Source organism: Ailuropoda melanoleuca, chromosome 8 (assembly GCF_002007445.2).
Source record: "Ailuropoda melanoleuca isolate Jingjing chromosome 8, ASM200744v2, whole genome shotgun sequence".
Classification (NCBI taxonomy): Eukaryota; Metazoa; Chordata; class Mammalia; order Carnivora; family Ursidae; genus Ailuropoda; species Ailuropoda melanoleuca.
In genome coordinates, this window is record NC_048225.1 from 92,144,515 (window position 1) to 92,171,036 (window position 26,522).

The 26,522-nt window shown below is 36.1% G+C and overlaps 1 protein-coding gene across 2 annotated transcripts in view; it reads left to right on the plus strand.

Annotated features, from left to right (window-relative positions):
- The window catches only part of NSL1 (NSL1 component of MIS12 kinetochore complex), a 35,478-nt gene extending 15,889 nt beyond the window's left edge, over positions 1 to 19,589 (plus strand). Inside the window, exons 5-6 of one of the 2 annotated variants that reach the window (XM_002917184.4) lie at positions 16,326 to 16,393; positions 17,653 to 19,589. In XM_002917184.4, the coding sequence (XP_002917230.1) occupies positions 16,326 to 16,393; positions 17,653 to 17,931 (347 nt within the window). In that variant the 3' untranslated portion in view covers positions 17,932 to 19,589. The remainder of the gene's footprint in view (positions 1 to 16,325; positions 16,394 to 17,652) is intronic. The other variant, XM_011222274.3, reaches the window with a different exon arrangement.
- Positions 19,590 to 26,522: the final 6,933 nt, after the last annotated feature.

Consider the following 26,522-nt stretch of genomic DNA (forward strand, 5'->3'; position numbering starts at 1 on the left):
CTCTGCTATGAGCCTGCTTCTTCCTCTCCCACTCCCCCTGCTTGTGTTCCCTCTCTCGCTGGCTGTCTCTCTCTGTCGAATAAATAAATAAAATCTTCAAAAAAAAAAAAAAAAGAATCTTCAGTATAATGGTGACTAGTAGCAATGATAGTGGTCATAGTATTTTAAAATTATAAGTAAGTGTCTAATTTTATTGAATACTTCTTTTGCACAGAGATCATATATTTGTTAACCAACTTTATTGTGGAATAATTTACATATAATAAAATAAATCCATTTTATGCATGTAATTTGAGTTTTGACAAATGTATTATACAACTATGTAACCATCACCACAATTCAGAAATGGAGCATTTTCTGTAATTCATAAAGTTCCCTTGTGCCCTTAGATCATGTGCTTTTTGCCTCTAACTCCATTAATACGGTGAATAAACACCGACAGATTTTTCTGATGGTTATCTTTGCATTCATAGAGAAAACCCGCACTGTGGAATTAAATTTACCTATACTTTATGCTTATACTTTGTTTAGTATATTTACGTCTAGTATATTTACACCTGTAGTCACACACACAAAAATGTGTATGTGGTGTTTTGAAACATGCTGACCTTTTCTAATTTTGGCATCAAGTTTATACTGCCCTCATAAAACAGTTTGTAAACATAGAGGTTATTTCTTCTTTGAAGAGTTGATAAGATTCAACTATAAAACTGTCTGAGCCTAGTGGGTGGGTGGGTGATGTCTGACTTAGACTTTAGCTAGCTACACTAACCACTAGTATACCTAATGCTTGTTTATTTCTTCAGGTGTTTTTTTCTTTCTTGAATCAATTTTGGTAATATTTGTTTGGAAAATAGTCTCTTTCATCCATGTGCTCAGTGTGTTGATATGAAATTGTTTTTAGGAATTGCTTATGTTTGAAAAATCTCTACTCCACGTATGATTATTTTCTTTCTTAACATTAAGCTTTCTCTTTTTTGATGATATCTTGCTTTAGGTTTCTTTGTTTTTATAGTCTTTCAGAAAGTCAGCTTTTAGTTTTTGAGTTCTCTTTTTTTTTAAGTTTTCTGGTTCCTTGAATTCTTATCTTTAATTATGGTCTTCCTGCTTTCTTGAGTTTTCTCTTTAATTTATAGCTTCTTGAGTTGAACACTTAGTTTGTTTGAGAGTTATTTTTAATAAAGGCGTTGAAGGCTGCTACGTCCTGCTTTAGCCATATTTCCAAGTCTTGATATGTAGAAGTTTCATAGCCCGGCTCTGAGTAATTTTAGTTTGCAAATTTAGGAGTTTTCTTTTACCATTTTCCCTCTTTTTGTTGCCTTCTATCATGTTGGTAGAATTTTCTTTATTCTCTTTTTTTTCTGGTTTGGAAGCTATATGCTATATTTCTTTTCTTTTAGTGTTACCTATCAAATTTTAGCTTGGCTAGAATTTAGCTTAACTAGAATTCTAAAATTATCTGAGCCTGGAGTTGTTCAGTATTTCAAGTCCCCTCCTGAACAAGACAAGGACCTTATTACACCTTACCCACTGAATAAGCACATCCCTTCCCCAGTTTTTTTCTCTGCGTCTTAGTTTTTCTTTTGTTAAAAAATACAATTTACTCATTACTATCTTTTTGCACTCGGTGATTAAATTTATCAACAAAATTTTCCAAGTTCTATGATTACTGTTTCTTGAATCTCACGCCTTCCTTCTAGGTTCCCTATTCTTGCTGATGTGCTTCTTTAGGTACTTTGAGTAAAAGTCTGTGGGTGGTACTCTCTTAGTTTTTATTTCATCTTGTTCTTAAATTTTGTTTTATTTACTTTCATTTACCATAGGGAATATATTACATCATTATCTTTGATACTCCTTTTTTAGATGGCTTGATTGAAATATAATTCATACACCATACTAATTTACACATTTATTTATTTAATTTTTAAAAAGATTTTATTTGTAAGTAAACGCTACACCCAACATGGAGCTCAGATTTAACAACCCAGAGATCAAGAGTTGCATGCTCTAGTGACCAAGCCAGCCAGGTGCCCCCTCAGTTTACACATTTAAACTATACAACTTGATGGCTTTCAGTATATTTACAGAGTTATACAACCATCACCAAAATAAATTTTTAAACATTTTCATCATTCAAAGAGAATTCTCATACTCCTTAGCCATTCTCCTCCAAGTCTCTTCTCTCTCTCCCCTGGCCCTAGGCAACCACTAATCTGCTTACTGTCCCTTAGATTTGACTGTTCTGAACATTTCCTATAAATGGAATCATGCAATATGTAGTCCTTTAAGAATGAAACAAGACGAAACCAGAAAGGGAGACAAACCATAAGAGGCTCTTAATCTTAAGAAACAAACTGAGGGTTGCTGAAGGGGAGGGACATGGGGGGATGGGGTAACTGGGTGGTGGACATTGGAGAGGGTATGTGTTGTAATGAACACTGAGTATTATGTAAGGCTGATGAATCATAGACCTGTACCCCTGAAACAAATAATACAGTATATGTTAGTTGAATTTAAATTTTTTAAAAAAAGAATGAATGGTTTCTTTCAATTAGTGTAGTGTTTTCAAGGTCCATCTGTGTTGTAGCATGTATCACTACTTCATTTTATTGCCAAATAATATTCTCTTTTATGTATATACTTTTTATTTATCCATTCATCAGTGTAGAGACTTTTTTTTTTTAAGTAAGCTGTGTCCAGTGTGGGGCTTGAACTCGTGACCCTGAGATCAAGTGATGCATGCTGTACTGAGTACAGACATTTCTGAGTTGTTTTACTTTTGACTATTATGAGTAATTCTATGAACATTTGTGTACAAGTTTTGTGTGGACGTATGTTTTCAGTTCTCTTGAGCATATGTAACTAGGAATGGGATTGCTGGATTATATGGTAACTCTAGTTTAGCCTTTTTTTTTTTTAAGATTTTGTTTATTCATTTGAGAGAGATAGAGCACAAGCAGGGGGGAAAGGCAGAAGGAGAGAGAGAAGCAGACTCCCCACTGAACAGGAGGACCCCTAGAACATGACCTGAGCCAAAGGCAGATGCTTACTGACTGAGCCACCTAGGCACCCCCCTCCCTTATTGTTTTAAGATTTTATTTATTTATTTGGAGACAGCACATAAGCAGTGGTAGGGGGAGAGGGAGAGGGAGAGAAGAGAATCTCAAGCAGACTCTACCCTGAGCATGGAGCCCTACTCAAGGGCTTGATCTCATGACCCTGAGATCATGACCTCAATAGAAATCAAGAGTGGGTCGCTTAACCGACTGAGCCACTCAGGTGCCCCAACTCTCGTTTAGCTTTTTGAGGAATGGCTGAACTATTTTTCCGAAGTGGCTGTACCATTCACATTAATACCAGGAGAGTGTAAGGGTTCCATTTTCTCCACATCCTCACCAAATCTTGTTACATTAGTCTTTTTGTTCATGGCCATTCTAGTGGGTGGGAAGTGGTATCTTACTGTGATTTTGATTTGCATTTCTCTTATGATTAACAATGAGCATCTTTTCATGTGCTTATTGGTCATTAGTTTATCTTCTTTGGAGAAATGTCTATTCATATCCTTTAACCATTTTTAAATTGGGTTATTTATCTTTTTATTGTTGAGTTATAATTGTCTATATATTCTGGAAATCAGTCCATTGTCAGATACATGATTTACAAATATTTTCTCCTATGGGTTATCTTTCACTTTCTTGATGGTTTTCTTTGAAGTACAAAAGTTTTAAATTTTGGTAAGTCCAATTTATTTACTTTTTTCCTTTGATTGCTTACACTTTTGATGTCATATCTAAGAAAACATTGCTTAATACAAGGTTATGAAGATTTATTTCTAAGAGTTTTATAGTTTTAGCTCTTATATTTAGGTCTTTGATCCATTTTGAGTTAATTTTTGTGTATGGTGTGAGGTAGGAGTCCAACTTCATTCTTTTGTATATGTATATCTAAATTGTTTTCAGCACCATTTGTTGAAAAGGCTATTTTTTACCTCATTGAATTGTATTGGCAACCTTATTGGAAGTAAGTTAACTGTAATGTGCAGGTTTATTTCTGGTCCTACAATTCTATTTCATTGATCTGTCTATCTGTCCTTGGGCCAGTACCACACTGATTTGATTATTAACGTTTTGCAGTAAGTTTTGAAATCAGAGCATATGAGGCCTACAACTTGGTGCCTTTTCAAGATTGTTTGGCACTCCTGGCTCCCTTAACTTTCCATATGAATTTTAGAATTAGTTTGTCAATTTCTGCAAAGAAGCCAGCTGGGATTTTGATGGGGCTTGTGGTGAAATTGTAGATTAATGGGGGTAATGATAACTTAATATTAAGTTTTCCAATCCATGAACAACAAATGTCTTTCCATTTATTTAGATCTTCTTTGAATTCTTTCAACAAAGTTTTCTAGTTTTTAGCACTTCTTTTGTTACATCTGTTTCCAAGTATTTTATTTTGATGCTAATGTAATTGGAATTTTTAAAAATTTTATTTTCACTTTGTTCATTGCTGTTGTATAGAAATGGAATTGATTTTTATATATTGATCTTGCTAAACTCATTTATAAATTCTAATAGTTTTTTAGTGGATTCTTTAGAATTTTCTATATAAAAGATTATATCATATCATCTGCAAATAGATGTAGTTTTACTTCTCCCTTTCCAATCTGCATGCCTGGTATTCATTGTTGGTGAGAAGTCTCCTGAGAGTCTAATTGCCATTCTTTTATAGATCGTCTGTTTTTTCTGTCCTGACTTTTTAGATTTTCTCTGTATTCTTAATGCTCTGAAATTTTACCATAATATGTCTAGATGTTTATTTTTAGTTATCTAGCGTGGTGTTTGAGGTGTCCTTTTTTCTTCTTTTTTTAACATTGAAAATAACTTTATTGTTTTTTCTTGATATAAAAATACATTCACATTCTAAAAATGTTAAAAGCATAAGATATACATTACATGAACTCACGTACTCATGATTATTGCTTGACTTCTACACCTTCAGTCCACCTGCAGATCTTGCTGCCCTCACCTTGAAAACATATTCCAAATTCAGCCACTTTCTACCAGATCCATCACTACCTCTCTTATCGGTGTTCTCTTAGCAGGGTTACTATGGTAGTCACCTCACTGGTCTCCTTCCTTCCATTCCAGTTTTCCACACAGCATCCAGAGAATTCCTTTCAAAGCATAATCAGATCATGTCACCCTCTGCTTGAAACCCTGTAGGGGCTCTCCATCCTACTTCTCTTGGTTTACAAGATCCTGTCTGACCTGGTCCCTGGCTGCTTCTCTGATTTCATCTCTGACCTTAGTCTCTTATCATTCTCACCTTTCCTTATTGTGCTGCCACCACACTAGCATTCTTGCTATTTCCCCAGGGACTGCTCAACACACACTGGCCCTGTGGCTTTTGCACTTGCTGTTCCCTGGTTCCTATCTGAAACCACTTGCCTGACTCACTTCACTCAGCTCTGTTCGAAGTTACCTCATCAGAGAGGTCTTTCCTGACAACATATGTCACATTCCCTTCTGACCCCCTTGGTCATAATCCACTTAATCTGCTTTTGTTGTTTTCACCACTTAAATGACATATAATTTCTGTTTTTTATCATCTTCATCCTTCCCCCCACTGTAGTATAAACTCCCTGTGAACAAGGACTTTGTTTTGTACTTCTGTATCCCCTGCTAGCTCTCTAAAATCATTATCTGACATTGTACACTCAAGAAGTAACTATGAAATAAATACACAATTTTATATAAATTGATCATATATATTTAAAAATATATAGTATTCTATATTTTACATATTGTTTTTGGCTTCTTCTCTCCCTTCTATTCACTACACCTTCAGATAGCCAATCTTAACCTGGTACAAATCCATTTGTCCATCTTTCTCCACTTATATAATATACAGGAATACATATGCACTGGACATTTGCGGGATAATTTATTTTACAGAAAATTGATTCATGTATTCAAATGATGTGCAATTTACTCTTTTAACCTAAATATATAGAAGAAATCCTCCAATTCAACTACCATAGATCTGTGTTTGTATTTTAAATTATATTTTTATAGTTTTTCTGCTCATAGTAAATGCAAGTTTAATATGAAATTTTAAATAACCAATGCTGTATATATAGTAGTAAATGAAAATCCTCCTCAGGCAGAAAGTCTGCCTGATCCCACACACCTTCAAATATTTGACAGTTTGAGATGTCTGATTTTAGATCTTTATCAGTGTATTTGTAAGTGAGCAAACAGGCACAGGGGGTTTTAAGTTGCTTATTATATAAGTATTACACAATACATTCTGTGACTTTTTCACTCAACAATGTAACAATAGTTCAACTCTGCATTTTATTGGTAATTTCTTTGTGCTTTGTACACACAATTTTATTTAAATAGATGAGGTTCATTTGGGAGGTGTGGGATTTTTTATTTGTTTTGCTTGCATCCTCTTTCCTCCCATCTTCACTCACATTTCCAAGTATACTTTCAATCAGAGGACTCTCATCTTCTAGAAAATCTTTAACCTAATCTTTCAACTTTACTTCTTTACATTTCCTCTATTTTTGTATTCTTGTTTTTATTTAATGATTTATTTTTCTTTTGTAATGTCTATTATGATTTCCTTCAACTATAAGAGGATCCTAAACTTTCAGAATTATTTTCAGATTGCTCTATTTTTATGCCATCTGTATGCAGTAAGTTTCTCACCTTGACATTAGTTATGTTGGCTGTTATTCATGGTTATGATTTCTTCATGTATTTTGGAGTTTTGATTTGCAAACTCTCCTTTGCTAAGATTATGTATGTGCCTATTTTCTTGTGACTGCTTTCCCCCCTTCCTATCTAGTAGCTTTGCGGTTGCCTTTCATCTGGTCCCTGAACAGTCTCAGCAAAGAGCCAATCTTGAGTTGGCAGCTTGGGGTTCCTGTTCCACTGTATTATATAGGAGATAGTGGATCTAGTCACTAAGTCAGCCGGAAGCTTGGTTCAGGCCCAGGCTTTGAGGCATTATCTGGCTCCCATAATTTCTAATGTATGTCTCAGCTCCTGGCCATGGTTAATGGCAGGTCTTTTTCAGCCTCCTTTTCAGGGTAGGAAAACTCTATTTCAGCCCTTGGTTTCATACTGTGAAGCTGACTCTTCCCATTTCCTGCTCCTCTGGGGCACTTTGGGTGGGCCCCTTTTATGTTATAGGAAGCAAATTCCTGGTTACCTACTGTCTACTTACCATCTGCTTACTGGTGTATCTGCAACTTTGGCCTGACTTACAGCTTTTTCTCTTTTACTTTATTGTGGTTCATAGGAATGTTTATTTTGTATATACTTTGGGCTATCTTTTTAATTTTCTGTATTTATCCAATGATGTTTTGGACAAAGGTGGGGAGTTTTGTGAATTTCCAAGACCAACTTGACCAGAAGTCTATGATACTCTTAAAACAGAAATCAGTTTTCATTCCTCGGCTTAAGATCTTAAAATCTTCCAATTAAAAAACAACAACAACATATATATAAAACACATTTCAAGCTTCTCAACATTCCCTTACATGATCTGGCCCCCACCTACCTCTCCAAATTCATTTCAGGCACTTTCCTTTTTGCCGTAGCCCTCTGGTCCACCTTTCAGTTCTTTGAAAGTTCCTTTCTTTCCCACATGCTTTTCCCTGGTGCTTCTAAAGTTGGCATCTTCTCAATATTTCTTTCTCATTTAAATGCTACCTCCTCAGAGAGATCTTCCCTAACCACCCTAATGACAGTAGCCTCTCCCTAGTACTCTATCATAATACTTGTTTATTTCCTTAATAGGATTTTGTTACAATATATTTGTGTTTTTCCTTGTTTACGGTCTCACAAAACTGAAAGCTCTGAGCTTTTTTACTTTACATTTGCATTATATGTGACCAGCATATAGCACCATGCTCAATAAATATTGAGTGACTGTTATTCATCCATGCACTCAACATATTTATCAAATGTCTACTCTATGCCAGAACGGTTCTCACTGAAGAGGATATAATGGTGAGCAACACAAACAAGGTGCCTGCTCTACGGAGTTTATGTTCTAGTAGGGCAAAAAGTATAAACAAATATAAAAGTAAACAACCAGTGGTAGGGCGATGTGTTTAGGTGATGGAAAACACTTTCTGGGGAAGTAACAAGGAGGAATTTATCTTATGACAATCAAGGGGAAGAGCTTTTTCAGTTAGGGAAGAGCTAGCTAGAACAAGGTTAACAAGGTTCCTAAGTCAAGAGTGAGCTTGAGTATTTATGGAGTAAAAGACCACTGAGGCTATAGTGGAGGCAATAGTGGGAAAGAACATTACAGGATAATGTTAGAGACTTGGCCCAGGCCAACAACACCGTCTAGGAGTTTGAAAATACGTGGTACCTTAAAAGAGATACAACTCTTCAGTATGGACCGATGCTGGTGATGTGCAGGTAGCAGTGGTTTTATAGAGGATTGTATACATCTGTGACCTAGCAGGTGTGTTCAACAGCTCTGTTTAAGTTGTAGCAAAGGGTTACCTTCCAGAAAGTCATAAATCACTGCTTAGTTTTTTGTTTCATTTTCACCAGGGGTGCTACTTTTCAATTCATGGTTCTTCATGCCTTTAGTTATCCCTTTAGCAACCAGTATAAGCCAGACATACTATGTAATGCATGCGTGCTTGCTCATTTATGCACATAAAATACACTGGGAATAGAAAGGAAGCCCTCAGTTAGTGCTTTTTTGCTGAATGTCTACATTCGTGCAGGCTTTTAGAAGTTCATGTTTCCCAGTTTAGTCAGTGCAGTAACCTGAAAGCAAAACTAGGTTGATTACCCAATCTTTCATTTCCACTTTTTCATTTCCCTATGTTTTAGAAAGCAAGTGCCTAGGGAAGGCAATGTCCTCAAGGGTGCCTACTTCCACATTTTTAGAGCAAACTTTTTTTTTTTTAATATCCTTGCAGCAATCCTCTGATCAGTTGTCTACCAGTAAGATGAGTTTTCATTTGCCAGTTATAACCTTTTGTGATCCTGTTAGCAAAATTAATAATTGCTTCTATATTGTCTTCTTTTTAAAAAAAAGTTCTTTGAAGTTAATTGAAGAGACTCCCTTTTTTCCCTTGTCCTTCACTAAACATGTAGTGATGACAAGGAGCTATTTTAAGTTTCTCTACAGTAGACTTGATACTTCCAGTTCTTTTGCTGACCCTACAAGCAGAAGACTTAGAGACAGTTCCTCTTCTTTCCTAATAATGCCAACTTGCTTAAGCCACTGCCTGAATATTTGCAGGTAGTCACCCACTTATAAATGGTTATGTTTCAAAAATTCGTATTCAATTTGACCTTTGGAATTTGAAATGCATTTCCCCTCTGAAAAAATTTGCAAGTGCTTTTATAAATGGGTAAGTTTCTAGGCTACCCTTTAAAAACCTATTTTTTCCTATAAGGTAGCTGAAATACTACCCATTTATGTTGAAAAATATTAGGAAAATCACATTTCAGATGCACATTAATTCCACTACAGATCCTTAAATAGGATTTGGAGGGGACAGTTTGGATCCCTAAACACCTTTGCAGTGAGAGTATAGTGGAGTCACAAAGATGTCCGCGTGAAGGCTGTGGAGAGAAAGCCATTGGGAACGCTTCTGGAGGAAGCCCTTCTGCAATCTCCTACATGGCAGGGACCAGCCATCTGCACGTACTACATTCTTCAGTCAGATGTTTGTTTATCAGGAGTACCTATATGCTCTTACCAGTTACAAGAAGTGAAAAATTCATTTAAAATAATCTTGAGGGAGGGAGTGAAAGTTTATATATTTGAAATTTTCTAAGCAGATATTAATGTTGGTAAATGCTTTTTTTTGATGCATTTGTAGGCAACATATTCACATATTTAGTGATCATTTTTAATTGTGTGTTTGTTTTCCCCTCCTCTTTTAGTGCTTTTTAAAATTTTTGTGTGCTTGGTTTTATTCCTAAAATTATTGATGTTCCTTAGTTTTCAATGGAAGGCATTTAGTGCACTTAAAAAAAAAAGGATACTATAATGTTAATAGTTAAAACAGAGTTAACTCTAGAATTGTTCTATTTTCAGTGTTGTACCAGACATAATTTATTTTTAATTTCAAGAGATTTTTATTATGTTGGAGCTAACTTTTGACCATTTGTTAACTTACATTCTTATGAGTATAGTAGAACTCCGGACAAAGGGCTATTTTGGAAAGTTACATAGAGAATATAAAAGAGCATATGCTTTGAATTCTAGGAAATGTGGGTTCTAATTCTATTCTAGATCATTTCTCAGTTCTCACAGCTTCTGTTTTCTTATCTATAAAAGGAGGCTGATGAAACTTGCTTGCCTCACAGGGTTGCTAATGGTTATTACATCTGATTGATTGGCAATGGCTGCCACCCCGTACTACTGTAGGAGTGGGCTGTCAGGGGATTAAGTAGAGACAGCAGTCATGCCATTGTGTTTCTCTTCTCTGAACTCCTGTTTTCTTTTCATAGCCAAGTTTCTCAAAGAATAAACTGCAGTCATCAGCTTCACTTTTAATCTCTCATTTTTGTCAAAAAATCAGTAGTAGTTAGTATTTTTATTATTATGACTATATAAATGTTCTTCGGTATGAGTCAGGTAATCATTACTATGAATATATTTTTCTCAAACAGCTTTCCATCCTCCTTCGGAATGATAATTGCTTTATTTTCCTGTTTGTTTTGTTTGCTGTTGTGTCTATCACTAATTCTTTCCCAAACTCTTCAATAGAACTGTAAAATTCCTCTCAATATGGTAAACACTTAAGGTAATCCGTCAAATCCATTTTAAAGCCTTTTCCTTTTTCTTGGAGATACTCCTCTGGGAGCCTTTTGTTTTCCTATTCTAATCTGGACTGGTTGCTGTCTAGGCCTCTGCAAAGCTTTTGTCCCATCTCTTCCTTTCCTCATCATCCTAGGAATTTCCTGTACTTCTGTTTTGAATCATGTTTCCTGGTTCCTGTGTTTTCTTCTTTGTTGATTTATTCCCTTGTTTTGGTATAGCACATCCTTTACCATGACCTCCCATTCCCACTCACCCCAGCCATCCAGCACCAGATCCTCTTCTATGGAAACTTTCTTAAAACACCTGTGAAGCTTCTACTCTTCTTTCAGTTCCCCTGTTGGACTGACCTCACGCTTTTTTGTGTCTCAGCAGCATACTCTTGTCATAGCCTTGTTCCATCATACGTATTGAGCACCTGCTCTACATGTCAGGCACCGTGTTCAACACTAGGGAGTCCAAGGTTAAGAGAATGAGGTTCTTGTTCTCAAGGAAGTGCTAATGGATAAGAACACCTTGGTTCTCACTGGAGACAGTACTGCCCCCTAGCGGCCCTTTGAAAAAGTGGGGGAAGTTTTTGGTTACCACAGTAATGGGGAAGGTACAGCTGACATTTTGTAGTCAGGAGCCCTGAACACTAAATGTCTTATATGTCCAGCACAACTTTAGAATATTCCACCAGAAATTCATGTGTGAAAATCTGTTGATAATTATCCAAACCTGGGACCTAACTCCATTTTACACATAAACTACTCTTGGCACTTTTACATTGTCATTGCTTATGCAACAGATAACAGCTATTGTTGTCCATCAATGTGGGTTTATAGACAGTTTTTTTTTTTTTTCAAAATATCATGTGTTTATACAAAAATTAAGACTCCCTTGGATGATAGATTATTTTGTAAATCACGTAGTAACAATGAAGAACATAAATTACCATATCCTATAAGTAAAAGTAAGATAACTTTCTAGAGTAGATGTTAAAAAAGGTTCTGTTCATTGTTGTGTGGATGTGTGTATATATTGGCGTATAACATACAGTGCATAGCTTGATGAATCCATACACATGCATACACATAAACACATGTAACTGCCACTTTGATCTAGACATGCTGAATGTCTGCATGGTTGGGAAACATGGGACAAACTTATTTGTATACAGTATATTTTCAAATAACGTGCGTATTATGTTTTCATGTATACAATAAGTACTATTGAAAGTATCCAAAAAGGCTAGAAACAAGGAAAATAGTGTATTTATTATGTATTAACAATTGGACCCATTGCCTTAAATTTAGAAATATTTTACCTGAAAAGGTAATTTGAGTTTAAAGAAAAAGATATTGGGTATAGTATCTGAAAATGTAACTAACACGTTGATCCTGCTTCCTGACTTTATGGATAATCTGTACTGTGTAACATTTTCAGTACCCAAAGCAGTTTCCTTACCTTCCTTTCTAGTTAGTAATCCTTGGCCATCAGAGGTAACCACTATTCTAACTTACATCATCATATTTCTTCAAATATTCTTTCTCTATTAGTCAACATGTGCAGGAAAGGTAAATAAAACTAAAAAGAAACATACTAAATAAACGAATCCTTGCAACCAGAGCTACATTTTATCAGTCTATGAAATGTTTTAGGTTCAATTACAACTTTCATACTCCTTTTTTTCAAAGGACAATTAATTAGCATTTCCAACAGCATTTTTAATGGAAAAGGATTTTGGTACAGTATGTGGTTATTACCAAAGCAACAAAGCTGATGGGAAATATGTTATAGAAGATTTGAGAGTCCTTTAAAATAGGATTAGAACCAAATGTTACTAAGTTAATGGAAAGCTAAAATGTAGGAATCTCATTTTTTTAATTAATAAGAATAATTTTTTTCCTTATTATTATTATTTTTTTAGAGAGCATGTACGTGGGGGTGGAAGCGGGGGTGGGGGACATAGGGAGAGGGGGAGAGAGAAGTTCTTAAGCAGGCTCCATGCCCAGTGTGGATCCCAATGTGGGCCTCAGTCTCACAACCCTGAGATCATGACTTGAGCTGAAATCAAGAGTCAGATGCTTGGGGTGCCTGGGTGGCTCAGTCGTTAAGCGTCTGCCTTCAGCTCAGGTCATGATCCCAGGGTCCTGGGATCGAGCCCCGCATAGAGCTCCCTGCTTAGCGGGAAGCCTGCTTTTCCCTCTCCCACTCCCCCTTCTTGTGTTCCCTCTCTCGCTGTCTCTCTCTCTCTGTCAAATAAATAAATAAAATCTTAAAAAAAAAAAAAGTCAGATGCTTAACTGACTGAGCCACCCAGGCACCCCAAGAAATGATTTTAAAATACTTCCTATTATTGCTGCACTAAATACTAAAAATTTATTTTTGTAATATAAATTATATGATTTTAAAACTTTAATATTAAAAAATCTGTTTAAAATTCTGATTGTATTTTTAGATCATTTGTGTTTATTCTTATTCAGAATCTATCCCCAGAGAGCTATCCATAGTCCAGAACTGATCCATAGCGATCAACCACATATCTTCTCTGTGGTTTCTCATAGTCTCATTTTGGCCCAGTCTATCCCTGGGTTCCTCATCACCTTTTGATAGTATGATCACTGAAGTCTTTTTAAGTAAATGTATATACTAAATGTAGTCTGAATTATGGGGGAATTGCAGAGTAGGATTTAATCTTACACGTTCCCGTATTATAATGTAGGGAATTATTTTGACATGACATTTTTAATAAGGCCATTTCATTTGTAGAAATACTGCACCTTCTAATTTTCACCATTTCAACAGCCTATACTTTGTCTCAGTAGGTTAGCCATACTCCTTTATTTTCTCCTTATCATATTCAAATAGTATAGTCTGTTATTTCTCATAAAAAACCACTAATTTTTCTATTTCTGTTTATTTGATCTTTTGTTTTCTTTTCTTTTTTTTTAAAAGATTTTATTTATTAATTTGACAGAAACAGCCAGCGAGAGAGGGAACACAAGCAGGGGGAGTGGGAAAGGAAGAAGCAGGCTCCCAGCAGAGGAGCCTGATGTGGGGCTCGATCCCAGAACGCTGGGATCACGCCCTGAACCGAAGGCAGACGCTTAACGACTGCGCCACCCAGGCGCCCCTGATCTTTTGTTTTCTATGTAGAATGACTTCTAATATAAATTTTCTTAAATCCAAACTTAAAATAATAGGTACAACTATTTGAGTACTTCATTGTATCTTCTGATATGGTTGGATATGAACATATTAAACATATTAGTATTTTATTATAAATGTCTATTTTCCTTTGCATTTTTATTTATATATACAAAAATATCATCTATGAATTTTTTTTTGGAATAGTAAGGGAGCTTTATGAAATATGTTCTAAAGGGGGAAGTTGGGTCTGATAGGGTTGAGAAACCGTTCTAAACACATCAGTGCAATGAAGTCTTCCAGGTACTCTGATGAACTGTCAGGACAGTGGCAATCTGTAGCCCGGGAATGCTCAGTTCAGGCAGAGGGTAGAATCTGTGGCAGGAATCGTGGAAATGTGAGGCTGCACAGGAGAAGTTTGAGCTGATTTTCAACAAGTACTGGTTTGTTTCTGTGTATTTCTATGTCTCTCTTCTAACCTGCAAGTTCCTTGAGGGTCAGAGACCATTTTTCCTAATTCTGAGTCCCTAGTGCTGGGCCTAGTCCACAGAAAATACATAATAAATGTTGGAAGAATGGGCAACTTCCACACAGGTGTGTAAGTTTGAGGGAGAGAGCTGAAGGGTGGGGCTGGCCAGAAGTCAAATTGCTGCCAGAGTACCAAGAGATGGATCACGTATTTGCCGTACTCAGAAGAAAATTTAATAATTGCCTAAGTACTTTGGGGGAAATCTCCTTAAATCTTAAAAGAATTGAAATTAGCATATTATTCTAAGGCAAGGGTCCTTAGAATAAAGGGGGATTATGAACTTGGATAGAAAAAAAATACATTATTTTTACTAATCTCAGACTGAAATTTAACATTTCCTTCAATGTTAAATGTAGGTCACAGTGGTAGTATTAGCAGTACCTGTAATGTTTTTTGCTACTAAAAGCCATAGATATTTTCAATTTCATTTGTTGCAGGCACCTCACAATGTTTTTATGCTCATTATTTTTATATCATGGTAATTATTAGACCTGCCACTTGATCTTGTTATTTAAGCCATTAATAAAGAAGCTCATGTATTACCTGTCATAACTTCGTAACAATTATATTTTTAAATTTTATTTTAAAACATTCTGAAATTCTAGAGTAAGCAAAAACAGTGTTGTAATGATAGAAATCAGATGAATGGTTGCTTCTTGTAGAGAAGGGTGATTGGGAAAGGGACACAAAAGAACTTTCTAGGATGATGGAAGCGTCCTATGCATGGTATGCATATATTACAGATGACTGAATGTTAAACTTGAGATCTGCATTTCACTGTATGTAAATTACACCTCAATTTAAAAACTAATACATTTAGAACTATTCTTAGAAGGTGTCTGTAGGCCTCATCAAATTGCCAAAGAAGTCTGGTAGCAAAAATGGTTAAGAATCTTTTTTCTGAGTCCATCCTGTTGCCTTTGCCTTTCTCTTTCTTTGAGTACCCTTTCTCCCAGTTACTTTTGCTATTCATTTCCTTTTTTTTTCTAAATTTGTTCTCACTTTTTTGACGTAAGGAAAGCAGAAAAGAAAAATACAGCTCTGAAAGAAATTTTTTGCATGGTTATTTGCCACTTTCTTGAAGCCAGTAAGGCTGTAACTTTCCTAACATGGTTATGTTTTTGCTTAGACTTGAAGTAATTTCTAGTGACAACTACTCTTCTCAAAACTAATTTGTACATGATTTCAAAATGGAATGATTTTTCTTATCCAGTTTTGCTTGGAGTTTTAGTAGGATTTTTATCCCTTTATATCATTAAATATGCAGTTCTATTGTGAAGTAGCCATGAACATTTATAACAAAGATTGGAAGGAAATAAAATGTATTAGGAATCAGAAAAGCATCAAGGAAGGAAGGAAAGAAAAATTAATATTACAGTCTAATCCAGGTTTTTTCCCCCCAGAAATCCCATCTAGGTATCCTCGACACAGTGTGATATTGTATGTTCCAAATATGTTTTACTTACATAAGACTCAGAGTAATACAAATATCAAATATTAGCCTATATCTATTTTAAAATGTGGTGATAGGGCTTGGCGATGTTAAACACAGTGTAGATACCTATAGAACAAACATTGGGCTATTACTGGCACACAGAGCTAAGCCTACTCCTAATATACCTCTTGTCGCCTGTCATAACTGTTAGTTTTATTCTACTATTCTAACATTTCTTTTTATTTATCTAAATAAATTTAATAGGACACTTATTTTAATAGATTGCAAAGTATTTTAAGGAAGATTGAGCTGAGGTGGATAGTCCTAACAGATTTTTGTCCAAATAGCATCTGTGTCTTTTACGACTTGGTATTAGATAAAAAAAACCTAAAATACTATTTGGCGTTTTCTTTGCAGCCTCTCGTGTGGAAAATTTGAAATGCAGAGGAGAAACAATAGCTAAGGAGATCAGTGAAGCCATGAAGGTAAAATTACTACATGCTAAAAAGTTATAAAATGAACAAAATGTAGCTAGGTATTTGCTTTCAGCGTCCATATGTATTTTAGTCTTTTGTAACAGGAATTCTCAGTAGTCTTTTAAGTAGATCTTTAATTAATTTATTAAAGTGACAATAACATTGAGAATAACTAACATTTAGTAGGCACCAGTATGTGCCCAGTATTATATCTGGCTTCTTTGAACATTGATTATATTTTTGAATTCTGAGAGTTAGCAGTCTATCAAACAATTTTGGATAATAATAGCACCTAACATTTAGTGAGCATTTATGGGTCAGGCATCATCTAACTACTTTACATATATTACCTTATTTAATCCTTGCAATAACCCTATGAGATAGATACTGCTAATTTCCCTATTTTATAGTTGAGAAACTGAGACACAGAGAGGCTATAGATAGCCCAAATAAATAAATAGTCGGGACTTAAACCCTGAATATTTGGCTCCTGAGCCTATATTCTTAACCACTATATTATGCTGCGCATCCAACTTGGATATCTTAATATTATTATAATAAAATAGTTTATATTCTTGACATTTATTTTATGCATACAGGAAAACATTTGGATTTCTAGTGTATGAAAACTATTTTAAAACTCCTGAATATCCCATGTTCTGATAATTTTCTATAACATTCTTTTGTGGTTTGTATTGATTCCATGATTTTCTGGTACTCATAGCATTTTCATTATCAGGAGTTGGCAAACTGTGGCAGGCAGGCAAAAACCCAGCCTGCCACTTGTCTTTGTAAATAAAACTTCATTGGAACACAGCTATTTCCATTCATTTATTTATTGTCTGTGGCTTCTTTACGTTGCAATGGTAGAGTTGAGTAATTTTGACAGAGATGTGAGGCCTTTACAGGAAAAATGTCCTGAGTCCTGCTGTTGATGATCAAGATTTCTAAAACACTTACTATCTTAAAATAGGGAATTTCAGACATTAAATCCTTGGCTCTGAAATTCTGTTACTTCCTGCTGCCAAAGTTTTATTCTACTACCAGGCATTGTAGGAATAGAATATATTTTTTTAGTTTTAGTTTTTGGTTAAAATCCTCAACTAACATTGGCATTTTAAGGTAAAACCAAATATCCATGACCCAAATAATTAGGTCTTAGAAAAAGCTTTGACTTGAAGAATGAAAATCTAGAGTGTTGTATCTGTCTCAGTGTGTTTGCGTTCCAACCTGAGATTAATCTGAAGTATTACTGTTGTTTGTTTAAGTCCTTGCCTGCGTTAATTGAACAAGGAGATGGATTTTCCCAAGTTTTAAAGATGCAGCCTATTATCCAGCTCCAGAGAGTCCACCAAGAAGTCTTTTCCGGTTGTTCTAGGAAACCAGATGTTAAACCTGAGAGCTTTATAACACGAATAGAAACCACACCGACAGAGACTTCAACCAGGAAAGCCACTGACCTGGTCCTGAAAAGAAGGCGAACTAAAGACTGCCCCCAGAGAAAATGGTATCCGCTGCGGCCAAAGAGAATTAATCTCGACACATAAGCTCTTCGTGTTTGTCTTGAGAGTTAAAATTTGGCACTGTCAACATTTAGATTACAGCCTAGTGCCTAGACAGGACTTCATTTAAAAAGACAAGTAATTCTTTAGTGATTCCTTTATACAAATATAGTAGCTCTATGCTGGGATATAATGTAATGATTGTATTTCCTCATCATTTCATCTTTAGTAGATGAAAAGTATATTTTTTGAATATTGGCACAAAGCCCATCAGTGGGCATTAAGAGTGCAAGCTTTTACGGTCCTTAAATGTAATCAGCTCTTGGCTGCCTTACAGCTTTTGTGGAGGATCACGAGAAACACATGCTATTGGATTTCTAGTATACATCTTTCTTTTAAAAAGAGCAGTGTCATAGCTGTCTCCATTTAAGTGCTAAAAGTAATCATCAGTTCTGCTTAGGAGCCAGGAGCAGACAAAGTTGTGTTGTTTTTCCCCCCAATGCAGTTTGATTTATCACATTGATATGCAGATGAGAAGACTGGCTTTGACTTTGCTACTCCAAGTTCAGCTAATTTGGATTTGTGGTATTATTTTTAGGATTTTTTTGTTTTTTTGTTTTTTGTTTTTAGGATTTTTTTGTTTGTTTTGTTTTGTAAGATAAAGGAGACAACTTATTTATATAAGACTCTCTCTTAGAAATAAAAATTGGCATGTAGCCAATGTTTCTTGTCCACACTTATTTTCCACAGGCCTTTCAACTTTTAAACATTATTTGACTCGGGACTAAGGGTTTCTTTTCAGGATTTCTCATTATATCTTTGTACATGATTGCAGTTCAGAAATATATATTGGATTAAAAATTGACAAATTGTTATTGTGGAACAAATATAGATGCAGTCATATGGAACTATTTTACATTTAAGGACATTTATTTATCAAGGATGTTATTGGTAGAAGGCTGAGAAAGCTCTATCGCCTATAGTTCTAACATTTCACTGTAGTTTCTTATAGCTCTTACTGTGTCTTTTCCTCACATTAATACAATGTAGTCAGGGTCATCTAACTTTTCTCCTTTGATGACTGTATAACTTCATTCATTTGCAGAGGAATTTACTAATCATTATGATGGGAAATCTGTACTTGCTTATGTCTTAACAATCATAAATGCCTAACTGTGACAGAGTCTGTCTCAGTGAAGAAAACTTACAAAGCCACTTTATTGCACTCTGTATTTTATGTTACAATTTCAGATCTTTATGTTTGTAATAGCAATGTGTTTTTAATTAAAATAATGTACAAAGACTGAAATCTTGATACTGTGTATTTTTTAGTTGTTGTAGACATCTTGAACTCAGCTTTAGTTGAATGGTAGGTAAGCATCCTACCTTTCAGAACATACTAAGTTTCCCTTTAAAATTGTTTTGAAGCTACAGAATATTGTTATTCTAATATAGTGCTATGTTTTTATAGTATAAAATTCTGTATGATTTGTTTCAATAGCCTGTAAACAAAACAATTATTGTTAATTCTCCTAGATTAGGTAATTGCATTGTGATTATATAAGAAAATGTCTTCCTTTTTTAAGAGATACATATTGAGATACATAGAATTTAATGACTTGATGTCTTGTGTTTGCTCTAAAATATGTCAGCAAAGAAAAAAAGAAAAGGAATAGATTAAGTAAATGTGGCAAAAATCTTAATAACATTGGATCTGTGTGATATAACCATACTTCTACTCTTGTGCCTATTTGGAAATTTGTATAATTAAAAAAAAAAAAAAGAAAAGTTTGTTATATTTTAAATTTCCCAGACAACTGAAACTTGAAATCCTCCGGAGAGCCCAGAGTGTCACTCCACAATTATAAAAGAGTTTCAAATGAAATACCAGTAGGAAGGACACTATATTAGCATTATTAACTAGGATAAGCATGGCCAATATCAGTAAAAGTATTGGGTAAGTATACTTTTTTAAAAGTTTATTTATTTATTTTTTTAGTAATCTTTATACCCAACATGGGGCTTGGACTCACGACCCCAAGATCAAGAGTCACATGCTTTTCAGACTGAGACAACTAGGTGCCCAAAGTATACATTTTTAGGAAGAGAAATTGGATTCCTGCATAAGCCAAGAATTAGCTAACTAAGATAATGAAAAGTAAGAAAGTCTATAGTTGTAGGCAATGTTGAAGGAAAACAAAATCAAATGTTGGCCTCCTTATGGTAAAAAGAAGACTGGATTGGATGGAGTCTTAAAACTTGCTTTCAACCAAAACAATACAAAAAAAGCACAGCACAAGAAGGTCAAATCCAGTTCCAAGGGAGAGAGAACATTGTTAAAGCAGCTGGTTTCTGAAAGAGGAGAAGGAAAATCTGTTTTCTAAACTTCAGCCATTGGAAACTATATTAGTCTGATTGAGTTGCTATAACAAAATATTAGACTGGATGGCTTCAAAAACAAATTTAATTTCTTACATTTCTAGAGGCTTAAAGTCCATGACCAAGATGCTAACAAATTCAGTTTCTGGTGTGGTCTCTCTTCCTTTGTATATGCGTGGGGATGGTGGGGGGAGAGCTGGTATCTCTTCTTATAAGGACATTAATACTATCAGATCATGGTCCCACCCATATGACCTCATTTACCCTTAATTATTCCCTTAGAGGCCACATCTCCAAATAGAGCCCACCTTGGGGGTTAGGGCTTCATCTAGGTATTTTGAGGGGACACAAACATTCAGTCCATAACAGTAGACAACAGAAATCTTATCCTAGACCTTCTTCTCTGGGTCATTATGGCTTGGGCTGCATAAAGAACAAAGTCAATAAAATCAAACATTTTGTTTGCTTCAAAATATAGTTGTCTCTAAAACAACTTGTTTGACTTCTGTTGAAGGGCATGGTTTTTCCTTCTCCCCCTTCACAGTCATCCATTCAACAAATACATGTTAAGCTCCTACTCAGTTCAAAAGTCAGAAAGGTTGAGAGCATAGTCTCAGAACAAGATCATCGATTAATTATTATTAGTTCATATTATTAGTTAAATAGTATTGGAATATTGGAGTATTAGAGTTACTTAGCCTCTCTGTGCTGCTGTTTCCTCTAATGTAACATGGGGACAATGATAATACCTACATCATTGGGTTATTATGTGAAGTAAATGTGTTCATAATATAAAGTCCTTAGGCTAGTATGTGGCACATAATTTACATAGCGAGCATTCTATAAGCACTTTTACTACTTGGTTTGATGAAGGAGATGAAAACACTCCTAGGATAAACATTGTCTTCAAGAAGCCCATATGCTAATGAGGAGAATGAGCATGTAAACAATGATCACACAAAGCAGCTAATGCTATATATATGTATATGTGGCAGGCTTTGGGAAAAAGTCGTGAAGGTCTTTGTAGAGGTGACATTTCAGCAGTTTTGAGTATTTTAGGCAAATAATCAGGAAGATCCCTGGCAGTGTGAAGAGAATTTCCCAAGGCAGGTGGTTGGGAGAGAGCATGGTGTACTGAGGACCATCAGGTAAGGCTATATGCATAGGTCTTGTCTAAAAAGACTTGCTATAGGTGAACTTGAAGAGAGGCAGGGTCAGCTCTAAAAGACTTTGTACTTTTTAGAATTGGCAATGAGGAGCCATTAACTTCGACAAAGGAGGGGAAAGGAAGGACAAATCTGTTGAGTCCATTTTTCTTGTGTAGCATTTACCCCAGAAAGCAAGAACGAGAGAAACACACACTCTTCTGACGATGAAACCAGGAGGTATATTGCCTAGACCATAGCATATGAAGAAGGAATGTGTATGGAGGAAACAATAATGAATTAGCAGATCAGAAGATCAAATCTAAGTGTCTGCAGAGAGAGACTGGTAAGTGAAATTTGCCAGTTTGCCCCCAGAATCTGAAAGAATGGAGGACACTGCAAAAGGCTGAGATGAGATGGAGGAGCATGAAGATGAGATTGTGTCCACCACCCCTCCACTCACTGTCAGTAATTGCCTTTGCCAGAGGAGCTTGTTTTCTGGAAAAAAATTGAAATAAAGAGTCCCTGGAGAGTAAAGTTAGAAACTCAGAACAAACAAATGGTCAGAATGAAATTCTCCATTGGAATGGTAAGACTTTAAGTTCCAGAATACTGGCCTTTTGGCTCACACATCTTAGATGATCCTTTAAAGAAACTGAACAACCTGAGAGAAAAGAGCTATAAATAGTGTGAAATTTGAAGATCTCAAACCACATCCAACTGGCCAGTCCAATCACCTTATACTGCAGAGCCATTCAGCGTCTAAGTCCCAGTTACATAGAGCTTCCAGAAGCATTTTTGTATTCCATTCTAAAAAAATAAGTGGACATAATAAAAAACTGGAAGCTACCCACATATCCATCAGCAGTAGGATGAAAAAAATAAATTGCAGCATAACATATAATGAAACACAACACAAAAATTTTTTAAAAATGAATTACTGATACAACATGGATGAACCTCCAAGATGTTATGTTGAATAAAAGAAGCCAGTCACAGAAGAGTCCATACTGTGTATGAAATCACAGTAGGCAAAACTAATCTATGGTGATTACCCATGGGGAGAGGGGAGATATTAATTGGGATTGGGCACTCGGAACTTTTTTGGGTGAAGGAAATATTCTATATCTTGATCTGAGTGTTGCTCACATGGCTGTATATAAATGTATAACTATTTGGCTACATATTTATGCATTTTATGTAAGTTTTATCTAAAAAAATAATAAACACACAAATCAAGATTCACCAGACATTTGAGGGAGGCATTTATTTATTAAAGATTTATTTATTTTAGAGAAAGAGCATGTGCAAGTGGGGGCAGAGCCAGAGGAAGAGGGAGAGAATCTCAAGCAGACTCCCCACTGACTGCAGAGCCCAACATGGGGCTCAATCTCACACCCCTTAGATCATGACCCTGATCATGACCTGAGCAGAAACCAAGAATCAGATGCTTGACCGACCAAGCCACCCAGGTGCCCCTTGAGGGAGGCCTTTAAATGCAGAGATCAAAGACTTGAGTCCAACAGAGGAAAGAATCTTTGTTCTGATTTATCACAGATACCTAGAAAAATGCTTGACATACAGTTTCTCAGTGCATATTGGTTAACTGAATAAATGAAAACAAGCACACAAAACCCAAAGAGAAAATAGGACCTCAAAAAACCTAGAGATAAATACAAAGTTTCAGAATAATTACTATTGTCCCAGGGATAACAGAAGATATTCCATTCATTAAACAAACAAAAAACAAGAAAGAGTTCTTGGAAATTATAGGTGTAAATGTTGAAAGAAATTCAGTAGGAAGGCTGGAAGACAATATGAAATTTTCCCAAAAGTAAAACAAGAAGATTAAGAGATGACAATTTAGAAAAAATAAGAATAAAGAAATTCAGAGGGTCCAATATCTAATTGATGTCCTTTCCAGAAAGTGCAGAAAAGAACCAAGGAGTCAAAATTATCAAACACAATGCAGTTACCATGTGACCCAGGAATTCAACTCCAAGGTCTAAACCTAAAAGAACCAAAGACATGTCTACACAATAATTTGTACATGAATGTTTGCAGCAGCAACTCAACTATCAGCTGATAGAAAGATAAAATATGGTATATCCAATTGATGGAATAATATTTGGCAATAAATACAGTACATATTACAATGTGGATGAAACTTGAAAGCATGCTAAGTGACAGAAATCACTCACAAAAAACGTTTGTATGATTCCATTTACATGAAATCTCCAGAACTGGCCAATCTATAGAAACAGAAAAGAGATTAGTGGTTGTGCAGGGACGGAGGACAGGGGAATGTAGGAGGAATGGGCAGTGACTGCTAATGGGTATAGGGTTTCCCTTGGGGGTGATGAATATGTTCTAAAATTGATAGTGGTGATGGCTGATTGGTGAATATACTAAAACCCATTGAATTGTACACTTTAATGGGTGAATTATATGGTATGTGAAGTATATCTCAATTTAACAAGCGTGAAGAAATAGAAATAATGCGGGAAATATTCTCAGATACCAAGACTCCAGATGGATTCCAAAACTCCAGAAGGAAAACGCCAACTGAGTATTCAGCACAAGAAATGAAGAAACAAAAAACCAAAATCACCCCCACCAAGGCACGTTACTGTATTAGATAAAGAGAAGTTCTTAAAGAAGCTTCCACTAGGGGAGAAAGGTCATAAAGGAAGAGGAATTGGCATGGCATCAAACTACTAAACGGTAATTTTTTTTTTTAAGATTTTATTTATTTACTTGATAGAGAGCGAGAGACAGAACATGACCGGGGAGGGGCAGAGGGAGAAGCAGATTCCCCCCCCACCCCCACCCCAGCATGGGAGCCCAACACAGGGCTTCGTCTCAGAACTCCGGGATCATAACCTGAGCCGAAGGCAGATGCTAAACCAACTGAGCCACCCAGGCGCCCCTAAACAGTCATTTTTAATCTAGAAGTGTCTGGAGCAATACAACCTAGAAATTTCCAGTATAAATGATTTGCAACCTAGAAATCTACGTCCAAACTATCAGTCAAGTGAGAGTTTAACCTAAGGCCATTCTCAAACATACAAAATCTAAGTAAATACATACTCTAAAATATATACATTTTACCCCCAAACCCTGCTGTTTGGGACACTATTAATGGATGTGCTCCGCTACAAAAGGTAAACAAAAAGGCCACAGCCGTGGGATCTAGCAAAGAGAAACTACAAGATGGACAGCAGCAAACTCAAGTCCGCAGGACACTATTCAGCAAATCTGGAGCACAGTCCAGTCAGACCAGGCTGGAATGGGAATATGTAGGACTCAAAAAGAGGTATTTTCAAGGGCAGGAAATAGAACTGACAAAATGAGTGATCGTTTTAACTACCTAGAAAACTGTGTAAAGGAGATATTTTGTGGTATTCAGACGTTCAGAGAAATAAACCATATAAGAAAGCAGGCAATTACTCACTATAGTAAAAGCAGAAAACTGTACAGGAAAAGAAACGTAGTCATCATTACAAATCGGCTTCACAGTGACCAGTGTTTATACAGACATAACAATGTTCATAACAATGAACACCCTAAATCTGAATTCAGTAAAAAATTGCAACTGTTATATTGGGAGGGTAAAAGGATTGGGACATAATCAGTACACAAAGGGCACCTGGCAGTCAGGGTGGGTAGTGGTCAAAGTGCTGGAGCTGGGTTCAGGGTTCCCCCTTAACTGCTGGGCTCTGGGGAAGTCCAGGCTATTCCTGGACAGGAACTGGAGCAGCCAGGGGACAGGGATCGGGCACGGAGGGAGCTTCTGTACCCAGATATAGAAGTTCATCTTGTAATACTGAAACAACTCATGTGGTCACAACTGTGTGACCATCTGAGTATCAGCCATAAAATGGGAATGCTGGCAAGTGAAATCTTCACCACAAGTAAAAGTAAGTGCATAATCCCTGAAAAAGCTGAATAAAAAGATACCACAATGTGGATATTATTCAAGTAAATGCCAGAAAAAGCAAACAAAGACAGCTAAGAGAGTGGAAAGCGAATGAACCTAGGTGGGTGAAGCAGGCCAAGGAACTGATCCTTTTTTGTTATAAGCCTTACAGATTTGATCTTTATGTGCATGTAATACTTGCATAAAAATAAATTTGATTTTTAAGTGGTTTAAAAACTCAAACAATATGCAAGTGATTATGAGTAATCTTTGATTCTATCTTTCGTTATTCATATCATCGAGAATTAAGAAACAAATTATCCCCCAGAGGCTTTTGCAGGGTTTCAGTTCTATTCTCTCAGTATATTTCAGATAAGACTTCTAGACTTTGTTTTTAGCTGCGAGTTTAGTTTTGGTTTCTTTAGAGGGTTTTTTTTTTTCCTGACCTCATGGATTCTATCATGAAGCCTCCATGAAAAAAAATGATGAAAAAGTACCTTTCTAGAGAACCACTGAAGAGGTTGTAATGATTTTATGAAAGGATTTGGAGGAAATGAACGTTATATTCACTTGAAACTTCAGGGCTAAAAAGTCCTCCCATAATCATTGCTTATACCCTGTGGGCTATTCACTAATATTCGGTGAATGAATAAATGATTTCATATTGCAAATTTCTGACTTGTCAGTTCCCTCTAGATCACAATCTCAGACATTAATGACTTGGCATTCATATTTATTATTAATTGAGTTTAGAAGATGGGCTCAGTGCTGCAGGAGGTGGGGGGTGGGGGCATGGGAGGGGGTGGGATCTAAAGGACTGAGGGCAAATCCCTGGGAAACTTGCCTGAATTAGAACTCTAGTCTCTTGGCTACGGAAGCTGAAGTCTACTCGCCATAGCCCTGAGGATATCAGAGCAGAGGGTGGCGTTCACACTCCTCAGATTGACTCCCTGGTGCTAACGGATATATCTTCCCTCTGGCCCTCTTTTCCTTGGGTTGCACTCCTTTGACTTCAGTGTGTCCTGGCATAGCTGGATAAGAAAACCTGGCCCCTCCGAGTCCCTGCTCCAGCTAATCCCTGTGCCTGTGAAGGATCAGGCAGTCTGTATTTTCACCTTGACTACCCTCATTCAGAGAATGGCTCCCAAGCCTTTGGGTTCATTCCTAGTCAGAGATTTTAAGGCCTCCCTTGC